The 19,563-nt window shown below is 47.5% G+C and overlaps 1 protein-coding gene across 10 annotated transcripts; it reads right to left on the minus strand.

Annotated features, from left to right (window-relative positions):
- Positions 1-12,700: 12,700 nt before the first annotated feature.
- On the minus strand, positions 12,701-18,792 carry LOC100285179 (uncharacterized). 10 transcript variants are annotated; one of them, XM_008681521.2, is made up of 5 exons: positions 18,429-18,792; positions 16,437-17,264; positions 15,328-15,397; positions 13,862-15,022; positions 12,701-13,586 (listed from the first exon to the last, which is right to left on the minus strand). In XM_008681521.2, the coding sequence occupies exons 2-5, from the start codon at positions 16,496-16,498 to the stop codon at positions 13,038-13,040; spliced, it is 1,842 nt and encodes a 613-aa protein (XP_008679743.1). In that variant the 5' UTR covers positions 16,499-17,264; positions 18,429-18,792; the 3' UTR covers positions 12,701-13,037. The 10 variants fall into 10 exon arrangements, with proteins under 10 accessions (XP_008679743.1, XP_008679715.1, XP_008679747.1 ...); XM_008681493.3 differs by having other exon boundaries at positions 18,374-18,792; XM_008681525.3 differs by having other exon boundaries at positions 16,437-16,694; positions 18,374-18,744.
- Positions 18,793-19,563: the final 771 nt, after the last annotated feature.

Genomic DNA, 19,563 nt, shown 5'->3' on the forward strand with positions numbered 1-19,563 from the left:
TAACTAGTTTGCCCAAGTGTATAGATTATACAGGTGTAAAAGGTTAACACTCAGCCAATAAAAAGATCAAGTTTTGGATTCAACAAAGGAGCAAAGAGGCAACCGAAGGCACCTCTGGTCTGGGGCACCGGACTGTCCGGTTTACACCGGACAGTGTCCGGTGAACCACCGGACAGTGTCCGGTGCACCAGAGGACTCCAACTCGAACTCGCCACCTTCGGGAATTTCGCAGGCCGCGGCGCTATAATTCATCAGACTGTCCGGTGCTCCAAGGAAGCGCGGTCTCCGGAACTCGCCAGCCTCGGGAACGCGCAGCAGCCGCTCCGCTATAATTCACCGGACATGTCCGGTGTGCACCGGACTGTCCGGTGAACCAGCTGAGCAACGGCTACTTCGGCGCCAACGGCTACCTGCGACGCAATAAATGCGCGCGCAGCGCGCGCAGAAGTCAGGCGCGCCCATACTGGCGCACCGGACAAGGAACAGTGCATGTCCGGTGTGCACCGGACATCCAGGCGGGCCCACAAGTCAGAAGCTCCAACGGTCAGAATCCAACGGCAGTGATGACGTGGCGGGGGCACCGGACATGTCCGGTGTGCACCGGACTGTCCGGTGCGCCATCGAACAGACAGCCTCCACCAACGGTCAAGTTTGGTGGTTGGGGCTATAAATACCCCAACCACCCCCACATTCATTGCATCCAAGTTTTCCACTTCTCAACCACTTACAAGAGCTAGGCATTCAATTATAGACACACCAAAGAGATCAAATCATCTCCAATTCCACATAAGGCTTTAGTGATTAGCGAGAGAGACTTGCCGTGTTCTTTTGAGCTCTTGCGCTTGGATTGCTTCTTTTCTTTCTCACTTGTTCTTGTGATCAACACTCAATTGTAATCAAGGCAAGAGGCACTAATTGTGTGGTGGCCCTTGCGGGGAAGTTTTGTTCCCGGCTTTGATTTGAGAAGAGAAGCTCATTCGGTCGGAGGGACCGTTTGAGAGAGGGAAGGGTTGAAAGAGACCCGGCCTTTGTGGCCTCCTCAACGGGGAGTAGGTTTGAGAGAACCGAACCTCGGTAAAACAAATCCGCGTGTCTCACTTTATTATTCGCTTGCGATTTGTTTTGCGCCCTCTCTCTCGCGGACTCTATTATATTTCTAACGCTAACCCGGCTTGTAGTTGTGATTATTTTTGAGAATTTCAGTTTCGCCCTATTCACCCCCCTCTAGGCGACTTTCAATTGGTATCAAAGCCCGGTACTTCATTAGAGCCTAACCGCTCGAAGTGATGTCGGGAGATCACGCCAAGAGGGAAATGGAGACCGGCGACAAGCCCACTACAAGCCAAGGGAGCACTTCATCGGAAGAGTCCCGCACCAAAAGGAAGGAGAAGAAGAAGGACTCCTCCAAACGGAAGGAGAAAAGATCTTCTTCCTCACACCACAAAGAGAAGAAGGAAAAATCTTCTTCCCACAAGTCACATCGGAAAGGCGACAAGCACAAAAGGATGAGGAAGGTGGTCTACTACGAGACCGACACTTCATCAACATCGACCTCCGACTCCAATGCACCGTCCGTAACTTCTAAGCGCCAAGAGCGCAAGAAGTTTAGTAAGATCCCCTTACACTACTCTCGTACATCTAAACATACTCCATTACTTTCCGTTCCATTAGGCAAACCGCCAACCTTTGATGGCGAAGATTATGCTAGGTGGAGTGATTTAATGAAATTTCATCTAACCTCACTCCACAAAAGTATATGGAATGTTGTTGAGTTTGGAGCACAGGTGCCATCCATAGGGGATGAAGATTATGATACGGACGAAGTGGCCCAAATCGAGCACTTCAACTCTCAAGCTACAACCATACTCCTCGCTTCTCTAAGCAAGGAGGAATACAACAAGGTGCAAGGGTTGAAGAATGCAAAGGAGATTTGGGACCTACTCAAGACCGCGCACGAGGGTGATGAACTAACAAAGATCACCAAGCGGGAAACGATCGAGGGGGAGCTCGGTCGCTTTCGACTTCGCCAAGGGGAAGAGCCACAAGACATGTACAACCGGCTCAAGACCTTGGTGAACCAAGTGCGCAACCTCGGGAGCAAGAAGTGGGATGACCACGAGGTGGTTAAGGTTATTCTTAGATCACTCATTTTCCTTAACCCCACTCAAGTTCAATTAATTCGTGGTAATCCTAGATATACTCAAATGACCCCCGAGGAAGTTATCGGGAATTTTGTGAGCTTTGAATGTATGATCAAGGGCTCCAAGAAGATCAACGAGCTTGATGAACCCTCCACGTCCGAAGCACAACCGGTGGCATTTAAGGCGACGGAGGAGAAGAAGGAGGAGTCTACACCGAGTAGACAACCAATTGACGCCTCCAAGCTCGACAATGAGGAGATGGCTTTAATCATCAAAAGCTTTCGCCAAATCCTCAAGCAACGGAAGGGGAAGGATTACAAATCCCGTTCCAAGAAGGTTTGCTACAAGTGTGGTAAGCCCGGTCACTTTATCGCTAAATGTCCATTATCAAGTGACAGTGACAGGGATAACGACAAGAAGGGAAAGAGGAAAGAAAAGAAGAGGTACCACAAGAAGAGGGGCCGCGATGCCCACGTGTGCCGCGAGTGGGACTCCGACGAGAGCTCCACCGACTCCTCCTCCGACGAGGACGCCGCCAACATCGCTGTCACCAAGGGACTCCTCTTCCCCAACGTCAGCCACAAGTGCCTCATGGCAAAGGACGGCAAAAGGAAGAAGGTTAAATCTAAATCCTCCACTAAATATGAATCCTCTAGTGATGATAATGCTAGTGATGAGGAAAATAATTTGCGTACCCTTTTTGCCGACCTAAACATGCAACAAAAGGAAAAATTAAATGAATTGATTAGTGCTATTCATGAGAAGGATGATCTCTTGGACTCTCAAGAGGACTTCCTTATTAAGGAAAACAAAAGGCATGTTAAGGTAAAAAATGCTTATGCTCTACAAGTTGAAAAATGTGAAAATTTGTCTAGTGAGCTAAGCACTTGCCATGAGACTATAGACAACCTTAGAAATGAAAATGCTAGATTAATTGCTAAGGTTGATTCTCATATTTGTGATGCTTAAATTCCCAATCTTAGAAATAATAATGATGATTGACTTGCTAAGATTAAGGAATTGAATGATTCTCTTGCTAGCCTTAGAGTAGAAAATGAAAATTTGATTGCTAAGGCTAAAGATTTTGATGTTTGCAATACTATTATTTCCGACCTTAGAACTAAGAATGATATGTTGCATGCTAAGGTTGTAGAATTAAAATCTTGCAAACCCTCTACATCTACCGTTGAGCACACTTCTATTTGTACTAGATGTAGAGATGTTGATATCAATGCTATTCATGATCACATGGCTTTAATTAAACAACAAAATGATCATATAGCATTATTAGATGCTAAAATTGCCGAGCATAACTTAGAAAATGAAAAATTTAAATTTGCTACAAGTATGCTCTATAATGAGAGACGCCCTGGCATCAAGGATGGCATTGGCTTCCAAAGGGGAGACAATGTCAAACTTAATGCCCCTCCTAAAAACTTGTCTAACTTTGTTAAGGGCAAGGCTCCCATGCCTCAGGATAACGAGGGTTACATTTTGTACCCTGCCGGTTATCCCGAGAGCAAAATTAGGAGAACTCATTCTAGGAAGTCTCACTCTGGCCCTAACCATGCTTTTATGTATAAGGGTGAGACATCTAGCTCTAGGCAACCAACCCGTGCCAAGTTGCCTAGAAAGAAAACTCCTACTGCATCAAATGATCATAGCATTTCATTTAAAACTTTTGATGCATCTTATGTGTTGACTAACAAATCCGGCAAAATAGTTGCCAAGTTTGTTGGGGCAAACACAAGGGCTCCAAGACTTGTGTTTGGGTACCCAAAGTTCTTGTTTCTAATGCCAAAGGACCCAAAACCGTTTGGGTACCTAAAGACAAGAACTAAAATTGTTTTGTAGGTTTATGCATCCGGGGGCTCAAGTTGGATACTCGACAGCGGGTGCACAAACCACATGACAGGGGAGAAGAAGATGTTCTCCTCATATGAGAAAAATCAAGATCCCCAACGAGCTATCACATTCGGGGATGGAAATCAAGGTTTGGTCAAAGGATTGGGTAAAATTGCTATATCACCTGACCATACTATTTCCAATGTTTTTCTTGTAGATTCTTTAGATTACAATTTGCTTTCTGTATCCCAATTATGTCAAATGGGCTACAACTGTCTATTTACTGATGTAGGTGTTACTGTCTTTAGAAGAAGTGATGATTCAATAGCATTTAAGGGAGTGTTAGAGGGTCAGCTATACTTGGTAGATTTTGATAGAGCTGAACTCGACACTTGCTTGGTTGCTAAGACTAACTTGGGTTGGCTCTGGCACCGCCGACTAGCCCATGTTGGAATGAAGAATCTTCATAAGCTTCTAAAGGGAGAACACATTTTAGGACTAACCAATGTTTATTTTGAGAAAAACAGGATTTGTAGCGCATGCCAAGCCGGGAAGCAAGTTGGCACTCATCATCCACACAAGAACATCATGACTAGTGACAGGCCACTGGAGCTCCTACACATGGACCTATTCGGCCCGATCGCTTACATAAGCATCGGCGGGAGTAAGTACTGTCTAGTTATTGTGGATGATTATTCTCGCTTCACTTGGGTGTTCTTTTTGCAGGAAAAATCTCATACCCAAGAGACTTTAAAGGGATTCTTGAGACGAGCTCAAAATGAGTTCGACTTAAGGATCAAGAAAATAAGAAGCGACAACGGGACGGAGTTCAAGAACTCTCAAATTGAAGGCTTCCTTGAGGAGGAGGGCATCAAGCATGAGTTCTCTTCTCCATACACCCCACAACAGAATGGTGTAGTGGAGAGGAAGAATCGAACTCTATTGGACATGGCAAGAACCATGCTTGATGAGTACAAGACACCGGATCGGTTTTGGGCCGAGGCGGTCAACACCGCCTGCTACGCCATCAACCGGTTATATTTTCACCGAATCCTCAAGAAGACATCCTATGAACTCCTAACCAGTAAAAAGCCCAATATTTCATATTTTAGAGTTTTTGGTAGCAAATGCTTCATTCTTGTTAAGAAAGGTAGAAAATCTAAATTTGCTCCTAAAACCGTAGAAGGCTTTTTACTAGGATATGACTCAAACACAAGGGCATATAGAGTCTTTAACAAGTCCTCAGGACTTGTTGAAGTTTCTTGTGACGTTGTGTTTGATGAGACTAACGGCTCTCAAGTAGAGGAAGTTGATCTTGATGAGATAGGTGAAGAATAGGCTCCGTGCATAGCGCTAAGGAACATGTCCATTGGGGATGTGTGTCCTAAGGAATCCGAAGAGCCTCCACATGCACAAGATCAACCATCCTCCTCAACACAAGCATCTCCACCAACCCAAAATGAGGACGAGGCTCAAGTTGATGAAGGTAAAGATCAAAGAGATGAGTCACCTCAAGATGACGGCAATAATCAAGGGGGAGATGCAAATGATGAAGACAAGGAGGATGAACAACTAAGGCCGCCACACCCAAGAGTCCACCAAGCAATCCAACGAGATCACCCCGTCGACACCATCCTCGGCGACATTCATAAGGGGGTAACCACTAGATCTCGTGTTGCACATTTTTGTGAACATTACTCGTTTGTTTCCTCTATTGAGCCACACAAGGTAGAGGAAGCACTACAAGATTCGGATTGGGTGGTGGCGATGCAAGAGGAGCTCAACAACTTCACGAGGAACGAGGTATGGCATTTAGTTCCACGTCCTAACCAAAATGTTGTAGGAACCAAATGGGTCTTCCGCAACAAGCAAGACGAGCATGGTGTGGTGACAAGGAACAAAGCTCGACTCGTGGCCAAGGGGTATTCACAAGTCGAAGGTTTGGATTTTGGTGAAACCTATGCACCCGTAGCTAGGCTTGAGTCAATTCGCATATTATTAGCCTATGCTACTTACCATGGCTTCAAGCTTTATCAAATGGACGTGAAGAGTGCCTTCCTCAATGGACCAATCAAGGAGGAGGTCTATGTTGAGCAACCTCCCGGCTTTGAAGATAGTGAGTACCCTAACCATGTCTATAGGCTCTCTAAGGCGCTTTATGGGCTCAAGCAAGCCCCAAGAGCATGGTATGAATGCCTTAGAGATTTCCTTATTGCTAATGGCTTCAAAGTCGGCAAGGCCGATCCTACTTTGTTCACTAAAACTCTTGATAATGATTTGTTCGTATGCCAAATTTATGTTGATGATATTATATTTGGGTCTACTAACGAATCTACATGTGAAGAATTTAGTAGGATTATAACAAAGAAATTCGAGATGTCGATGATGGGGGAGTTGAAGTATTTTCTAGGATTCCAAGTCAAGCAACTCCAAGAGGGCACCTTCATTTGTCAAACAAAGTATACTCAAGACATTCTAACCAAGTTTGGAATGAAGGATGCCAAGCCCATCAAGACACCCATGGGAACCAATGGGTATCTCGACCTCGACACGGGAGGTAAGTCCGTGAATCAAAAGGTATACCGGTCGATGATTGGTTCATTGCTTTATTTATGTGCATCTCGACCGGACATTATGCTTTCCGTTTGCATGTGTGCAAGATTCCAATCCGACCCTAAGGAATCACACCTTACGACCGTAAAACGAATCTTGAGATATTTGGCTTATACACCTAAGTTTGGGCTTTGGTACCCTCGGGGATCCACATTTGATTTGATTGGTTATTCGGATGCCGATTGGGCGGGGTGTAAAATCAATAGAAAGAGCACATCGGGGACTTGCCAGTTCTTGGGAAGATCCTTGGTGTCTTGGGCTTCAAAGAAGCAAAATTCGGTCGCTCTTTCTACCGCCGAAGCCGAGTATATTGCCGCAGGCCATTGTTGCGCGCAATTGCTTTGGATGAGGCAAACCCTGCGGGACTATGGTTACAAATTAACCAAAGTTCCTCTTCTATGTGATAATGAGAGTGCAATCCGCATGGCGGATAATCCCGTTGAGCATAGCCGCACTAAGCACATAGCCATTCGGTATCATTTTCTTAGGGATCACCAACAAAAGGGAGATATCGAGATTGCATACATTAATACTAAAGATCAATTAGCCGATATCTTTACCAAGCCACTTGATGAACAAACTTTTACCAAACTTAGGCATGAGCTCAATGTTCTTGATTCGCGCAATTTCTTTTGCTAGATTGCACACATAGCTCATTTATATACCTTTGATCATGTCTCCTTCATAAGCTATGACTAATGTGTTTTTCAAGTGAATTTCAAACAAGTCATAGGAGTATTGAAAGGGAATTGGAGTCTTCGGCGAAGACAAAGGCTTCCACTACGTCACTCATCCTTCGCCGTCGCTCCAAGCAACTCTCCGTTCTTGGGGGAGAAAGCATGAGCACCAAGCAAAAGGACTCCATCTTTGGTATAATCTTCACTCATTTGTTTTGACCAAAGAGGGAAAATGTAACTTGAGGGCTCTAATGATTCTGTTTTGGCGATTCATGCCAAACGGGGAGAAAGTATGAGCCCAAAGCAAAAGGACCGCACCACCACCAATTTCACAATAACTTAGTGTTGAATAATTTCAATTGGTATCCTATTGTGTTCAAAAGGGGGAGAAAATAGTATTTCAAAAAGGATAGATCAAAACCCTCTTGAACACTAAGAGGAAGATTTCATTTAGGGGGAGTTTTGTTTAGTCAAAGGAAAAGCATTTGAAACAGGGGGAGAAAATTTCAAATCTTGAGAATGCTTTGCAAAATCGTATTCATTTACCTTTGACTATTTGCAAAAGAACTTTGAAAAGGATTTACAAAAGAGTTTGCAAAAACAAAACATGTGGTGCAAGCGTGGTCCAAAATGTTATAAGTAAGAAACAATCCATGCATATCTTGTAAGTATTTATATTGGCTCAATTCCAAGCAACCTTTGCACTTACATTATGAAAACTAGTTCAATTATGCACTTCTATATTTGCTTTGGTTTGTGTTGGCATCAATCACCAAAAAGGGGAGATTGAAAGGGAATTAGGCTTACACCTAGTCCCTAATTAATTTTGGTGGTTGAATTGCCCAACACAAATCTTTGGACTAACTAGTTTGCCCAAGTGTATAGATTATACAGGTGTAAAAGGTTAACACTCAGCCAATAAAAAGATCAAGTTTTGGATTCAACAAAGGAGCAAAGAGGCAACCGAAGGCACCTCTGGTCTGGGGCACCAGACTGTCCGGTGCACCAGAGGACTCCAACTCGAACTCGCCACCTTCGGGAATTTCGCAGGCCGCGGCGCTATAATTCACCGGACTGTCCAGTGTACACCGGACAGTGTCCGGTGCTCCAAGGAAGCGCGGTCTCCGGAACTCGCCAGCCTCGGGAACGCGCAGCAGCCGCTCCGCTATAATTCACCGGACATGTCCGGTGTGCACCGGACTGTCCGGTGAACCAGCAGAGCAACGGCTACTTCGGCGTCAACGGCTACCTGCGACGCAATAAATGCGCGCGCAGCGCGCGCAGAAGTCAGGCGCGCCCATACTGGCGCACCGGACAAGGAACAGTGCATGTCCGGTGTGCACCGGACATCCAGGCGGGCCCACAAGTCAGAAGCTCCAACGGTCAGAATCCAACGGCAATGATGACGTGGCGGGGGCACCGGACATGTCCGGTGTGCACCGGACTGTCCGGTGCGCCATCGAACAGACAGCCTCCACCAACGGTCAAGTTTGGTGGTTGGGCTATAAATACCCCAACCACCCCCACATTCGTTGCATCCAAGTTTTCCACTTCTCAACCACTTACAAGAGCTAGGCATTCAATTCTAGACACACCAAAGAGATCAAATCCTCTCCAATTCCACATAAGGCTTTAGTGATTAGCGAGAGAGATTTGCCGTGTTCTTTTGAGCTCTTGCGCTTGGATTGCTTCTTTTCTTTCTCACTTGTTCTTGTGATCAACACTCAATTGTAATCAAGGCAAGAGGCACCAATTGTGTGGTGGCCCTTGCGGGGAAGTTTTGTTCCCGGCTTTGATTTGAGAAGAGAAGCTCATTCGGTCGGAGGGACCGTTTGAGAGAGGGAAGGGTTGAAAGAGACCCGGCCTTTGTGGCCTCCTCAACAGGGAGTAGGTTTGAGAGAACCGAACCTCGGTAAAACAAATCCGCGTGTCTCACTTCATTATTCGCTTGCGATTTGTTTTGCGCCCTCTCTCTCGTGGACTCTATTATATTTCTAACGCTAACCCGGCTTGTAGTTGTGATTATTTTTGAGAATTTCAGTTTCGCCCTATTCACCCCCCCTCTAGGCGACTTTCAGCTACGGGGAACAAGACCGGCGTCCCATCTGGCTCGCTCCGCCAGACAAGTAATGATGGCGCCCCGCACGCTCTATGACGACGACGGCTCTCAGCCCCCTTACGGAAGCAAGAGGACGTCAGCAAGGACTCGACAGCCCCGACAACTGTCCTTCCGCCAGGCTCCAGCGCTCCTCCGATGGCCACGACACCACACGAACCGGGTGCCAAAACCTCTCCGGCTGCCACGATGGCATGTACTTAGGGCGCTAGCTCTCTTCCGCTAGACACGTTAGCACACTGCTACACCCCCCATTGTACACCTGGATCCTCTCCTTACGCCTATAAAAGGAAGGACCAGGGCCCTCTTACAGAGGGTTGGCCGCGCGGGGAAGGACGGGACGGCGCTCGCGTGAGGCCGCTCGCTCCCTCCCGCGTGGACGCTTGTAACCACCTACTGCAAGCGCACCCGACCTGGGCGCGGGACAAACACGAAGGCCGCGGGATTCCACCTCTCACGCCCGTCTCCCTCCGGCTTCCTCCCCCTTCGCGCTCCGTCTCGCGTCGACCCATCTGGGCTGGGGCACGTGGCGACAATTTACTCGTCGGTCCAGGGACCCCCGGGTTCAAAACGCCGACAAATCCCCTCCATGTGCAAATCATAACTAGTAACTAGGCCCGTGCTAGTAGGGGCAGCACATGGCTCCTAATTTACATAACAAATGCAACATCTAGGATGATAGCTCCAAAAATTTTATAGGCCAACCAATACCATTTGTAAAGAAGGTTGGATATGTACAGTGGCATTTTTTCGTCGTCTTTGGGCAGAGACGGTAGCACGTTGCGGGGTAGTAGGTTGAATAACCTACCATAGGACTTATTTGAATGTATTTGTATATATTTTAATTCATATATACTATAGTGAAAAAACTTATTTCTATACATAGACTAATATGGACAAAAGTGTGTTCAATTTTTTTTACGAAACGATGTCCAAACAGTCATGGATTAATGTAAACTACATATATGTGCGTTGCAACACACCCATCATATTTGATGATATAATATAAAAGTTGTACGACATCCGAGGGTCCAGTGGTAAACCAGTGTGATATACCGTCCTCACAAAAAAATAAATTTAAAATTAAAGTAGATTGTCACCATTAAAAAATTAAAATTAAAGTAGACATGTGACCCATATGCCAGATATTAAACTGCACTTCCTGCATTTTATTTTAGTCAAAATGTTGATAAAGGTATGAGTTGGTTACTCATGCTACTTAAGCTAGCGAGATGGTACTATCCGAAAGTGATGCATGTGTGTAACTTCGTGTTACGGTGGACTTGAGTGTGGCTTATTTATTTAGGAGGTAGTCGGCGAGACATAGGAGAAAAACTGATCTACTCACTGTACCGTGAACAATGGACAAACCACCCGTACATAGACTCTATCGACGTTGTCGTCTTCCACCCCCAAGGGTGTATCCGTTGCTCATCGAGTCCATGCATGACGCGCGGGTATATTCGGCAAGTTGGTTAGTTTGGACGTGGATCAGCACGCGCCATGCAGGTCCCTTGCTGTGGCTCCTCACAGCGTACGTACCTCAGTACCATGTGATGCGATGCGAAGCTATGCCATCATGCCAGTTTTTTTTTTTTAACGCGAGCCCCGAATCCCGATCAACTGGATGGACGCGGAGACACGTCGCGTTGACTCGACAGGTCGGGAGGACGGCAAGCGGCCAAGGTGCCGGGTTGCCCGTGTCTCGACAGCGATGCGACAATCCTCGCGACCTTTCCTCCTGTCTGTCCCCGGATCCGAGCGACACGCCGTTCTCCGACGACGACAAAGGGTAGCTCCACCATATGCCCACTTGGACACTTGTTGGTTTGGTTGGCCACTTGGCGCGCGCGTGGCTAGGCAGGAGTAAGAGCTGCGCGCGGGAATCTTGCCGCGGGAAACAGAGACGGGAGGCACTAATGTACCGTTTGGTTCAGATATTTATAACGTAATGGGTAAGTGATAACGTTAAATCATGTTTGTTTTAGTCCCACCGTAATCAGATACCATACTAAAAATTGATACCGGACTATTAAAACTTGTTACCGACAGTAATCAAATGTAAACCATTATCATTACCCTTTGCGTTACATTTCTTGAACCAAACAGCACCCAAGTCTCCTGGCTGTCTGACTGCCTGAGCCGAGGCCCGTGGCCTTTTGGCCCCAGGCCGCTGTCAAAGCCGGCGACGAGAAGAGCTGCGTGTTTGACCCCGGACCGTCGGGCGTGCAAATGCCGCGTGCGTGTGCCGTCCCTGCAACGCAAGCGGCCGCCAGCTTCGTCTCGCGCTTTTGCTGGTATCAGGCAAGCCCGGCCTACTAGTACGTACTCCACTGGGAGCCGTGTAGTAAAACTTCATGTTGCACACTGCAGGCACGCTCTGTCTCGGAGTGGCAAATATTCTGTAGCTAGCTAAGGGGCCAAGTCCGAAGTGCCGTGTTGCCGCCTAAGCTAGCATTATTCAGATCTTCTGGTCTGAGCTTTGGTGCTGGCAATGGCCAATTGCCATGACACAAGCATCTTCTGAGCCAGGTAACCTGGGCTGATATGAGCCGTTCAAACTAGCTAGCAGATGCCCAAGTGCCATTTCTAGTTAGTTACAACCTTCCGGGCTCCGGCACAGGTTTACCTTTTTTTTCCATCTTACATATAGCACAAGCATAGATGCAGTGCATGCACCACACCATCGTTCCTTTGTTTAGCTGTAAATAATGTGACTTGCTATACCTTTTTTTTCCATCTTACATATGGCAAGCATAGATGCAGTGCATGCACCACACCATCGCTCCTTTGTTTAGCTGTAAATAATGTGTCTTGCTATATTTCAGATCTGAAATATAGAATGTTTTCAGACAACGATCTTCACTGGTAGAGTGGTAGTTCATAAGCGATTAAGCGTAATGCTAAGGTTCATTTTAATGCAAAACAAACAAACAAACAAACAAACAAGAATACTGTATCTCTAGAAGAGAAGATGGCATGTGACCGTTAGAAAAAGGTGATAAATAATATGCGGCAATTCTATGTGATCTAAGACACATAGTCCAGACTTCCATCTGATGGCTTTCCATGAACTAGTCAGAAAAGGTTACCACCTTTGCTTAGGATGAACATGCATGTTCCCAGGTAGAGGTGGTAATTGATCACGATCTAAATATTTCTTCACGGTTCGTTTTTGTCCTTAATTAATTTTAGTTTAAAATAGATAAAAATATAGTCTGATTCTATATCCTTAAATTCTATAGCATAATATTTAGGGCCCTTTACCACAGCCCCTAGCTACAAGTCACTGTGATCAGATATTCAGATGACCATTCGAACGACCTAACAGATCTCACAGCAGAACACCAAGAATTCACAGCTGCAGAACAGTCGTGCTTCAACTCTCTAACAAAGTAGGCTTCTTATGACATAAACCCTCACAGCACAACCCAAGGTCTCATAGGTTTCATGGCAAGCCTACATGCTAACAACATCACCTAACAACGTACGCGTACCATCCCGGGCTCCCGGCCTACAAGACGTTTAAGAACATGGTCCTTGCTTCTATGCAACATTCATAACGCAAAGAAAAGAACGGACGACGACTGCTAAAACCTAGTGCTCCTTGAGCATCTCACTGAGCAAAGGGCCGGGCAGCTACTACTACACAGCGGCTGACTTGGTGGTGCTCCTTGCTGCGGCCCTCTTGGGATGCTCCAGCTGGCAAGGCAAAATGGCGCTGTCGGATGAGTCCGAGCTGCTGCGCTCCCCAGCCTGCCCTTTGTTGCCTGACATCGTCGTCCTCCCGACCGCCTTCTTCGGCATCACGCCACCTTTCGCCCTGCCGTTGGCACCCTTGTTGCCGCCGTGGTTCTTCTCCGAGACGGTGCTAGCTGCGTCACATTTCTCTAGCTTCGTCGTCTTGGACGACAGACTGAGGTCTTCCACGGCCATGACGCCGTCCCACTCGTCTTCTGTGTTTGTTGTGGCCCCTGACCTTGAGCTCTCGTAGGAGCCGATGCCGATGCTGTCAGCTCGGACGGTGGCTGCTGCAGAAGCCCTCGTCTGCTCGTGGTACAGCACCTGCACCACAACCCTCAGAGGCAGGCGCTCGTTCTGCACAGCGTGAGCGCATGCATCGGGCGACAACTTCCTGCAGTCCATGAGGGCACAGAGCCTCTTCTTGTCGCTCTTGCCCAAGCTTGGGTGCTCCTGAAAAGGAAGAGAACTTTGTCAACTTGCAGTCTTTTATTATCAAGAGAAATGGAATGTCTATCTTAATCCCCATGGAATACTAGTAGATAGCAGCAAATGTATTTGAAATAATTTCTTGAACTAGGACGAAGAAATGCCACAATGGAAGATGCGTCAGGAGTGTACATTGAAGTAACTAAGTATAAGAGAGCGTTTCGTTCTGCATATGAAGTTTTGGAATAATGGTCATGAAGTTTTTATAGGTAGTCACAGCTTGCAAGTGGCAGCAATACCTTCAGATACATATCAATGGCGCGATAGAGCCCGTCATGGACTGGCCTTGAATTGGCCGAGACTGTCTCAGCGAGACTGAAAAACTTGTAGACCGGTATATTTGGGTCCTTCGCAACCTCTGCCAGATACCCATCAACAATCTTTGCCACTGTAATCATTGATGCACTAGGAGCTGATACATGGTCATTCACTTCGCCACCATTATGTCTCTGGGCATTCTTACTATCCTGTCTGATAAATTCTTCAACAATGCTAAGAATCAGGTCAATGTCGTAAACACTGGTGTCCTCATCCACTGCAGGGATCAGAAGATCTGACACTGATGCTTCTTCCAATTGCCGTGCAATGCGCTTCATAAGCTCTTTCCTGCACATATCGCCGCACTTCAGCAAATTGGTTGCCTTCAGTAGCTTCAAGAGGAAGCTGCATGAAACTGAGCCTTTCTCAGATGGCAACAGGCATGTGATTGTAACTAGCATCGCCCGAACTTTTGCGTCGCCATGGATCATTGAGACCTTGCTTAGTGACGGCAGCTTCTTGTAAGTGTAGGCTTTAATTGCCTCACCGATCACGTCCTTGGCCACCATACCCTTGGTTTTGACTGCTGTTATGACTTGCTTGTAGGCATCAATGTCGAGATCCGTCAGATCTTCTACCCACCAATCCTTCGGAACAACCTGCCGCTGGTTGACTCCATTCCACGGCGAATCATGACCATTCTCAGTTGGGAGCTTCTTCCGATTGTATGTGTATGACCATTCAACTTTTGAAACGTCGATAGAGGCTTTTGAAGCAACAGAGTCAATGCATTGGCTAACCAGCTTAAGATCCTCTGCCCAAGGTAGATGAGCCTTTGTTGTACCAAGAACAATAATAGAGTCTTTCCAGCTCCGGAATATGCTTGAGCTGAGGAAGACATCAATCTTGTAGATCAGATTGCCCTTGTCAACAGTCTCATTCATCTCCAAGTACTCTGCAGCACAGCGGGCTGCAATCACATTGTAGGCATTGAGTGTGACAATCATGCCGTAGCAAAACTTGGCACAGACCCCAAAAGCCTTTGCGCCACCAGGAATATCATGGATGTGGATCTCAATATTTTCATCACCAGTGGTTGGAATCAACTTCTGAAAGCGAGCACACTTGGAGAGGAGCGGAAACTGCATGGTTGGAAAATGCAGATCAGAATAACAGTGATAAATATGCACTCTCAAGTGATTGTGCTATGCATAAAGAGAACCAAGAAACTAATCAAGTCGCTGGGATGTAAAACCCGAGATAACAACAATCAAATGACATATATGACAAAAAAGTTAATCAAGTGTCAACAAGAATCGGATTCATGGAGACAACTCTGGCAAGAAAGTGTAAATAAAAAAAATGATCTCCGACAGCACATGTATTTTGTACTATATAGTCTCACAAAGCAGCACTGTCATGTGAATGAAAACTACATCTCACTTACCTTGTGAAGGTAAAACTTTGTAGTCCCTATACGAACAGTGATGTCGCTCACCAATTCAGATGCCGCAATACTGCAAGAATAGACAGTTCCCATTAGTAGAGTGGAAAACAACAACAATACAAAAGAAACTCGATGCTTATAAATTGAAATAGAAACTTTGGATTATCGTTTTTCGATTTTGATTATCTTAATGAGCATTAGAAATTCTTACATCGTGCACCAGTAGGGACACTGTTAAATTGATAGAACAAAATGTGGTAAATACAGTACTAATTCAGATTACCATATGGAAATCAATTGTTACTATTGTTTACACAATTCGAGGGTGGAAATGGAGATCTATGGCATTGTATTACTGTAAAAGTAATTTGTCAGCATATGACGCTAAACATCTGGCTTTCCAAACTGAGGATGCTAATCTATACTGTTCCTAAACTGAAAAGCAATATCCAACCAAGCATTTGTCAAGACAATAATAATGCATGTTAACCTAAAAGAACCTTATTTACAACAATAGGCCAATACATGGAGGAAATTGACATGAAACTCTAAATGAAGAATCCTAGAATCAGTTCTAGCGCTTTGAGTTCCTCTTCTATTTGTTTCTCTCCGTAGTTATGACTAGTTTGCCCCCAAAAGTATGGTTCTCTTTGGTACCCATGCAGCTGTATCTTGAATTCTTGATATGAACCTAGGAAAAGCATAAACTCTCCTCTCTAACCAAGGCTGAAGGAAACCATAATGGGCAGTATCATGCAAGTATTTATTATAATATCTGAGTGGATTCAACAAGAACACATTGAAAAAAGCATCTTGGATAGCATGAACACTGAGGGAGGCTATAAACTCTGGAAATATATAATTTTGTAGGCACTAAAAGTTCGATGAAAGTATCATAGCTGTATTGGATTCATGGTGAATAGTGCTTAATACCTCCAGAGGATAAACTTAAGCATAAACCTACAGTGCCAACTACATAAAACACAATAACTCAGATCATTTCTAACTGAAATAAAAGAAAATCAGTCAGATTCTAAAGAACAACACGAGGGTTCAAAGGCAGCATTAAAGAAGCAAGGGAAAAGAAAGCAAAAGAAGCGATGGGTCACCTGACTTCATTCCCATCGTCCTGAAAGGTATCCGGATTCGATCCAAGCTTCATGAACTTCATCTTGAACAAGAAAGAAGAGCCGCGCAGCTTCACGCTCTTCTAGACCAAATGCTCACACGGAGACCAGACCACCACCACCACTACCAGTTGTAAGAAGCAAGAACTGCACAGCACAGCAGCACTATCCCATACTTGTCCGCAGCATCAACGGCAAACGGCCCAGAGCAGCGAAGTAGCAGTGCACAAGAACAAGTTGCTGCTGCGCCGAGAAGACCGAATATTACAACGTGCCGGAGCCCGGCCAGGAGAGAGATCGCTCGTACAACGAAACCAAACAAATAATGGGATCGGTTCAGACGCAGCAACAGCGCTCTCGTGCTTGAAGCGCACTCCAGCCCTCCCCCCCAACCTACTTATGCGGCCGGTGCCGCTGCTGCTATCGTAGGCAGTGAGGCCAGGAGGGGAGAGCAGGAGCACAAGTACCTCAGGAGAAGTAAACAATATGGAGTGAGAGAGAGGGGGGCAGTGAGCCAGAGGAGGGACACCCACAAAGCACAAAGCTGACACACCCCCACCTCCCCCTGCTGCTGCTTGTTTAATTGCGTGTCCTTGTTGATCTGGGAAAAAGATTAGTATAATAGGTATAATAGTTCCTTGCACCCTCCAGTCCAGCTCTCTTCACTCCCTCTTCTCATAAGAAAAAAATACTGCCAAGATTCAGAGGGGATCTTGCGTCCAATGCGTTGTCATATTATTAAGCAACTAGTAGTAGTCCACATTCCTCGCCACAGCGTACCGTTCCCCGAGTATGATCTCTCAACGGTCTCTGCGGCAGCAACGGCAAAAAAAAAAAAAAAAAAAAAAAAACAAACGTTAGTGGCACGGCACTGTGAGCAAGTTGAGGCAGGCAGGAGACACCGACCATCTGTTTTAAATGCGATACGGGGAGGAGGCAACGGAGAGACCAAGAACCACTTGCTCACTCTGGTTTGTGCGCTCGTGCGGGCGAATCTTATCGCCAGCACGCCAAGATCTCTCGCAGTTTTGTTGCCGCCGAGGCGAGGCCGGTGAGAACGACGAGGGAAAGAGTGGCGCACGCTGTCTCTAATACAGTATACTAGTACTACGTGGGGACTGGGGAGGGGAGGGGAGGGGAGAGGCCACACGCCAGAGGAGGCGAGTGAACAACAATAATAATAATAAACGAATCAGAAACCATCAACGACGGGCATGGGCAGGCTGCGCAAGCGCGTCACAACGTGAGAGCCATGAGGGCATGTGGGCGGCGGCATCGCATGGCATGGCATCGAGGGTTTATAGCAAACCAGAGGGAAGGCAACAAAACAGGCTAGTAGACAACAAGCAGGGCACGCAAGAACAAAGGCAAAGCGGAGGGCAGCATTCAGGCATGAGCCGAGAAAGAGCAGAACAGTGTGAGACCCACCCCAGCTCCCGAGCAATGGAGAGCCACTCTGCCCCCCCAACACCAAGAACGTAGTGCCCTACCCGGCACACCCGCCCGGGGAAGACGAGCCGGAGCCAGATGCGGCCACGCAAGTGTGTGCATGCGCCGGTCGCGTGCACATGCGGCTGTCCCTCTGCCCGCGCCCGCGCTCGTGGTTTGGGAGTTGGGACCGGGACTGGGGAGAAAGACGGTTGTTTGGCGAGGGAGGGCAATGAGCTAGCAGACCTCAGTGGGCTTGCAGGTGTCCTTCTCTCTCTCTCTCTCTCTCCTCCCATCGGCCCCCTCCAATGGCAGTGCTGCTGGACTCAGGAGGCGGCCCCCAGCATGCCACCCTCCTCTCCTCTCGAGCACCCACGCCGGTCGGCCGGCCAGCCACCTTCTGAAGCCGGAGAAGTGATGCAACAGCGAAACAGAAAGTGGAGGACTAGGAGGATCGATCGGTAAAGAAAGAAAGGAGCAAGAGCCCTCACCCTTTGACGGAAGATGCCAAGAAGAAGGAGGAGGAGGAGGCAGGGAGCAGCGAACCCTTTGATGGAATGGAAGGCTTTCCTGCTCGCCTTTGCCCTGTTTGCTCTCTAGTAGTAGTAGCTCGTTGCACTCTCCGCCCGCTTTGAATGAAGAGGGGAACTGAAAGCACGCACCCACCCTGCGTCCCTGCGCGCCACCCGCCACACCTAGCTTGCTTTCCTGCTGCAAGTGCAGGGTGGCCGGCCGGCAGTCCGTGTGTAATTGTATGCTACGCGGTACGGGTCTCCGTCTTTCCAGCTGCACGCACGCTACAGTACATGGAATGGAATGCGCAGAGGAGTAGCCAGCCGTGCACTCGTCTCCTTTGTCTGGTGCAATGCAATAGATTACACCAGCTGGTAGATCAGTTTGAACCCGAGGGGCGCCGGCGGGCCGGATTTGGGTGGGGTCTTAATTTCAAACCGTCTGGAACTCGTGTCTCCTTTGACGACGAGGATAGTTTTCCAGTCGTTCCTCCGCGTTCGATTCGATCCACAGATGAATCAGAAATGGAAGCATCTGCGCCAGCAGCTAAGCCCGCTGTGTTCGGTTCGGTTCGGTTCATTCAGAAGAAAGAGCTCGGCCGTGACGCGAAGGGGTACGGCCATGGAACAAGAGGAAAACACCGGCATGCACGCCTTTTCAGTTAATCAGGCCACGGTCGACATAAAACCAGGGGCGTCAAGACCTTAATCATCTCCGATCAAGAGGAAAACACCGGGCGGCATGCACGCCTCTGCCTCTGATAAAGCTACCCCGCCTTTCTTTTAAGGCGATCGAGGCGCGCCGAGAGATCTCTTTTGCGCACGGCACGCTCGCGGCGACCCCCGACGAAAGCGAGTGCCGCCGCCGTGGCCCCGACGACGCGTGTGCGCGCGTGACAGCAGGCAGACAGACGTCGCAAAGCGAGGCGCGGCGTGTGGTTTTCCGGCGTCGTCGGTGTGGGGGGCGTGTGGTTTTCCGGCCACTTTGACGGCATGCATGCATGCATGGCATGGCCGTGACCGTGAGCCGTGCGGGAGTGCGTACGTCGTGGGGCGAGGGCGGCCAGGTCACTAGGTCAGGCTCAGTCATGCGCGTAGTAGTCAGTGGTTTCCTAGCTTCATTATCTGCAGACAATGCATGCGCTAACGGGCAACGGCAGCAGGCTCGA

Source organism: Zea mays, chromosome 1 (genome assembly GCF_902167145.1).
Source record: "Zea mays cultivar B73 chromosome 1, Zm-B73-REFERENCE-NAM-5.0, whole genome shotgun sequence".
NCBI lineage: Eukaryota > Viridiplantae > Streptophyta > Magnoliopsida > Poales > Poaceae > Zea > Zea mays.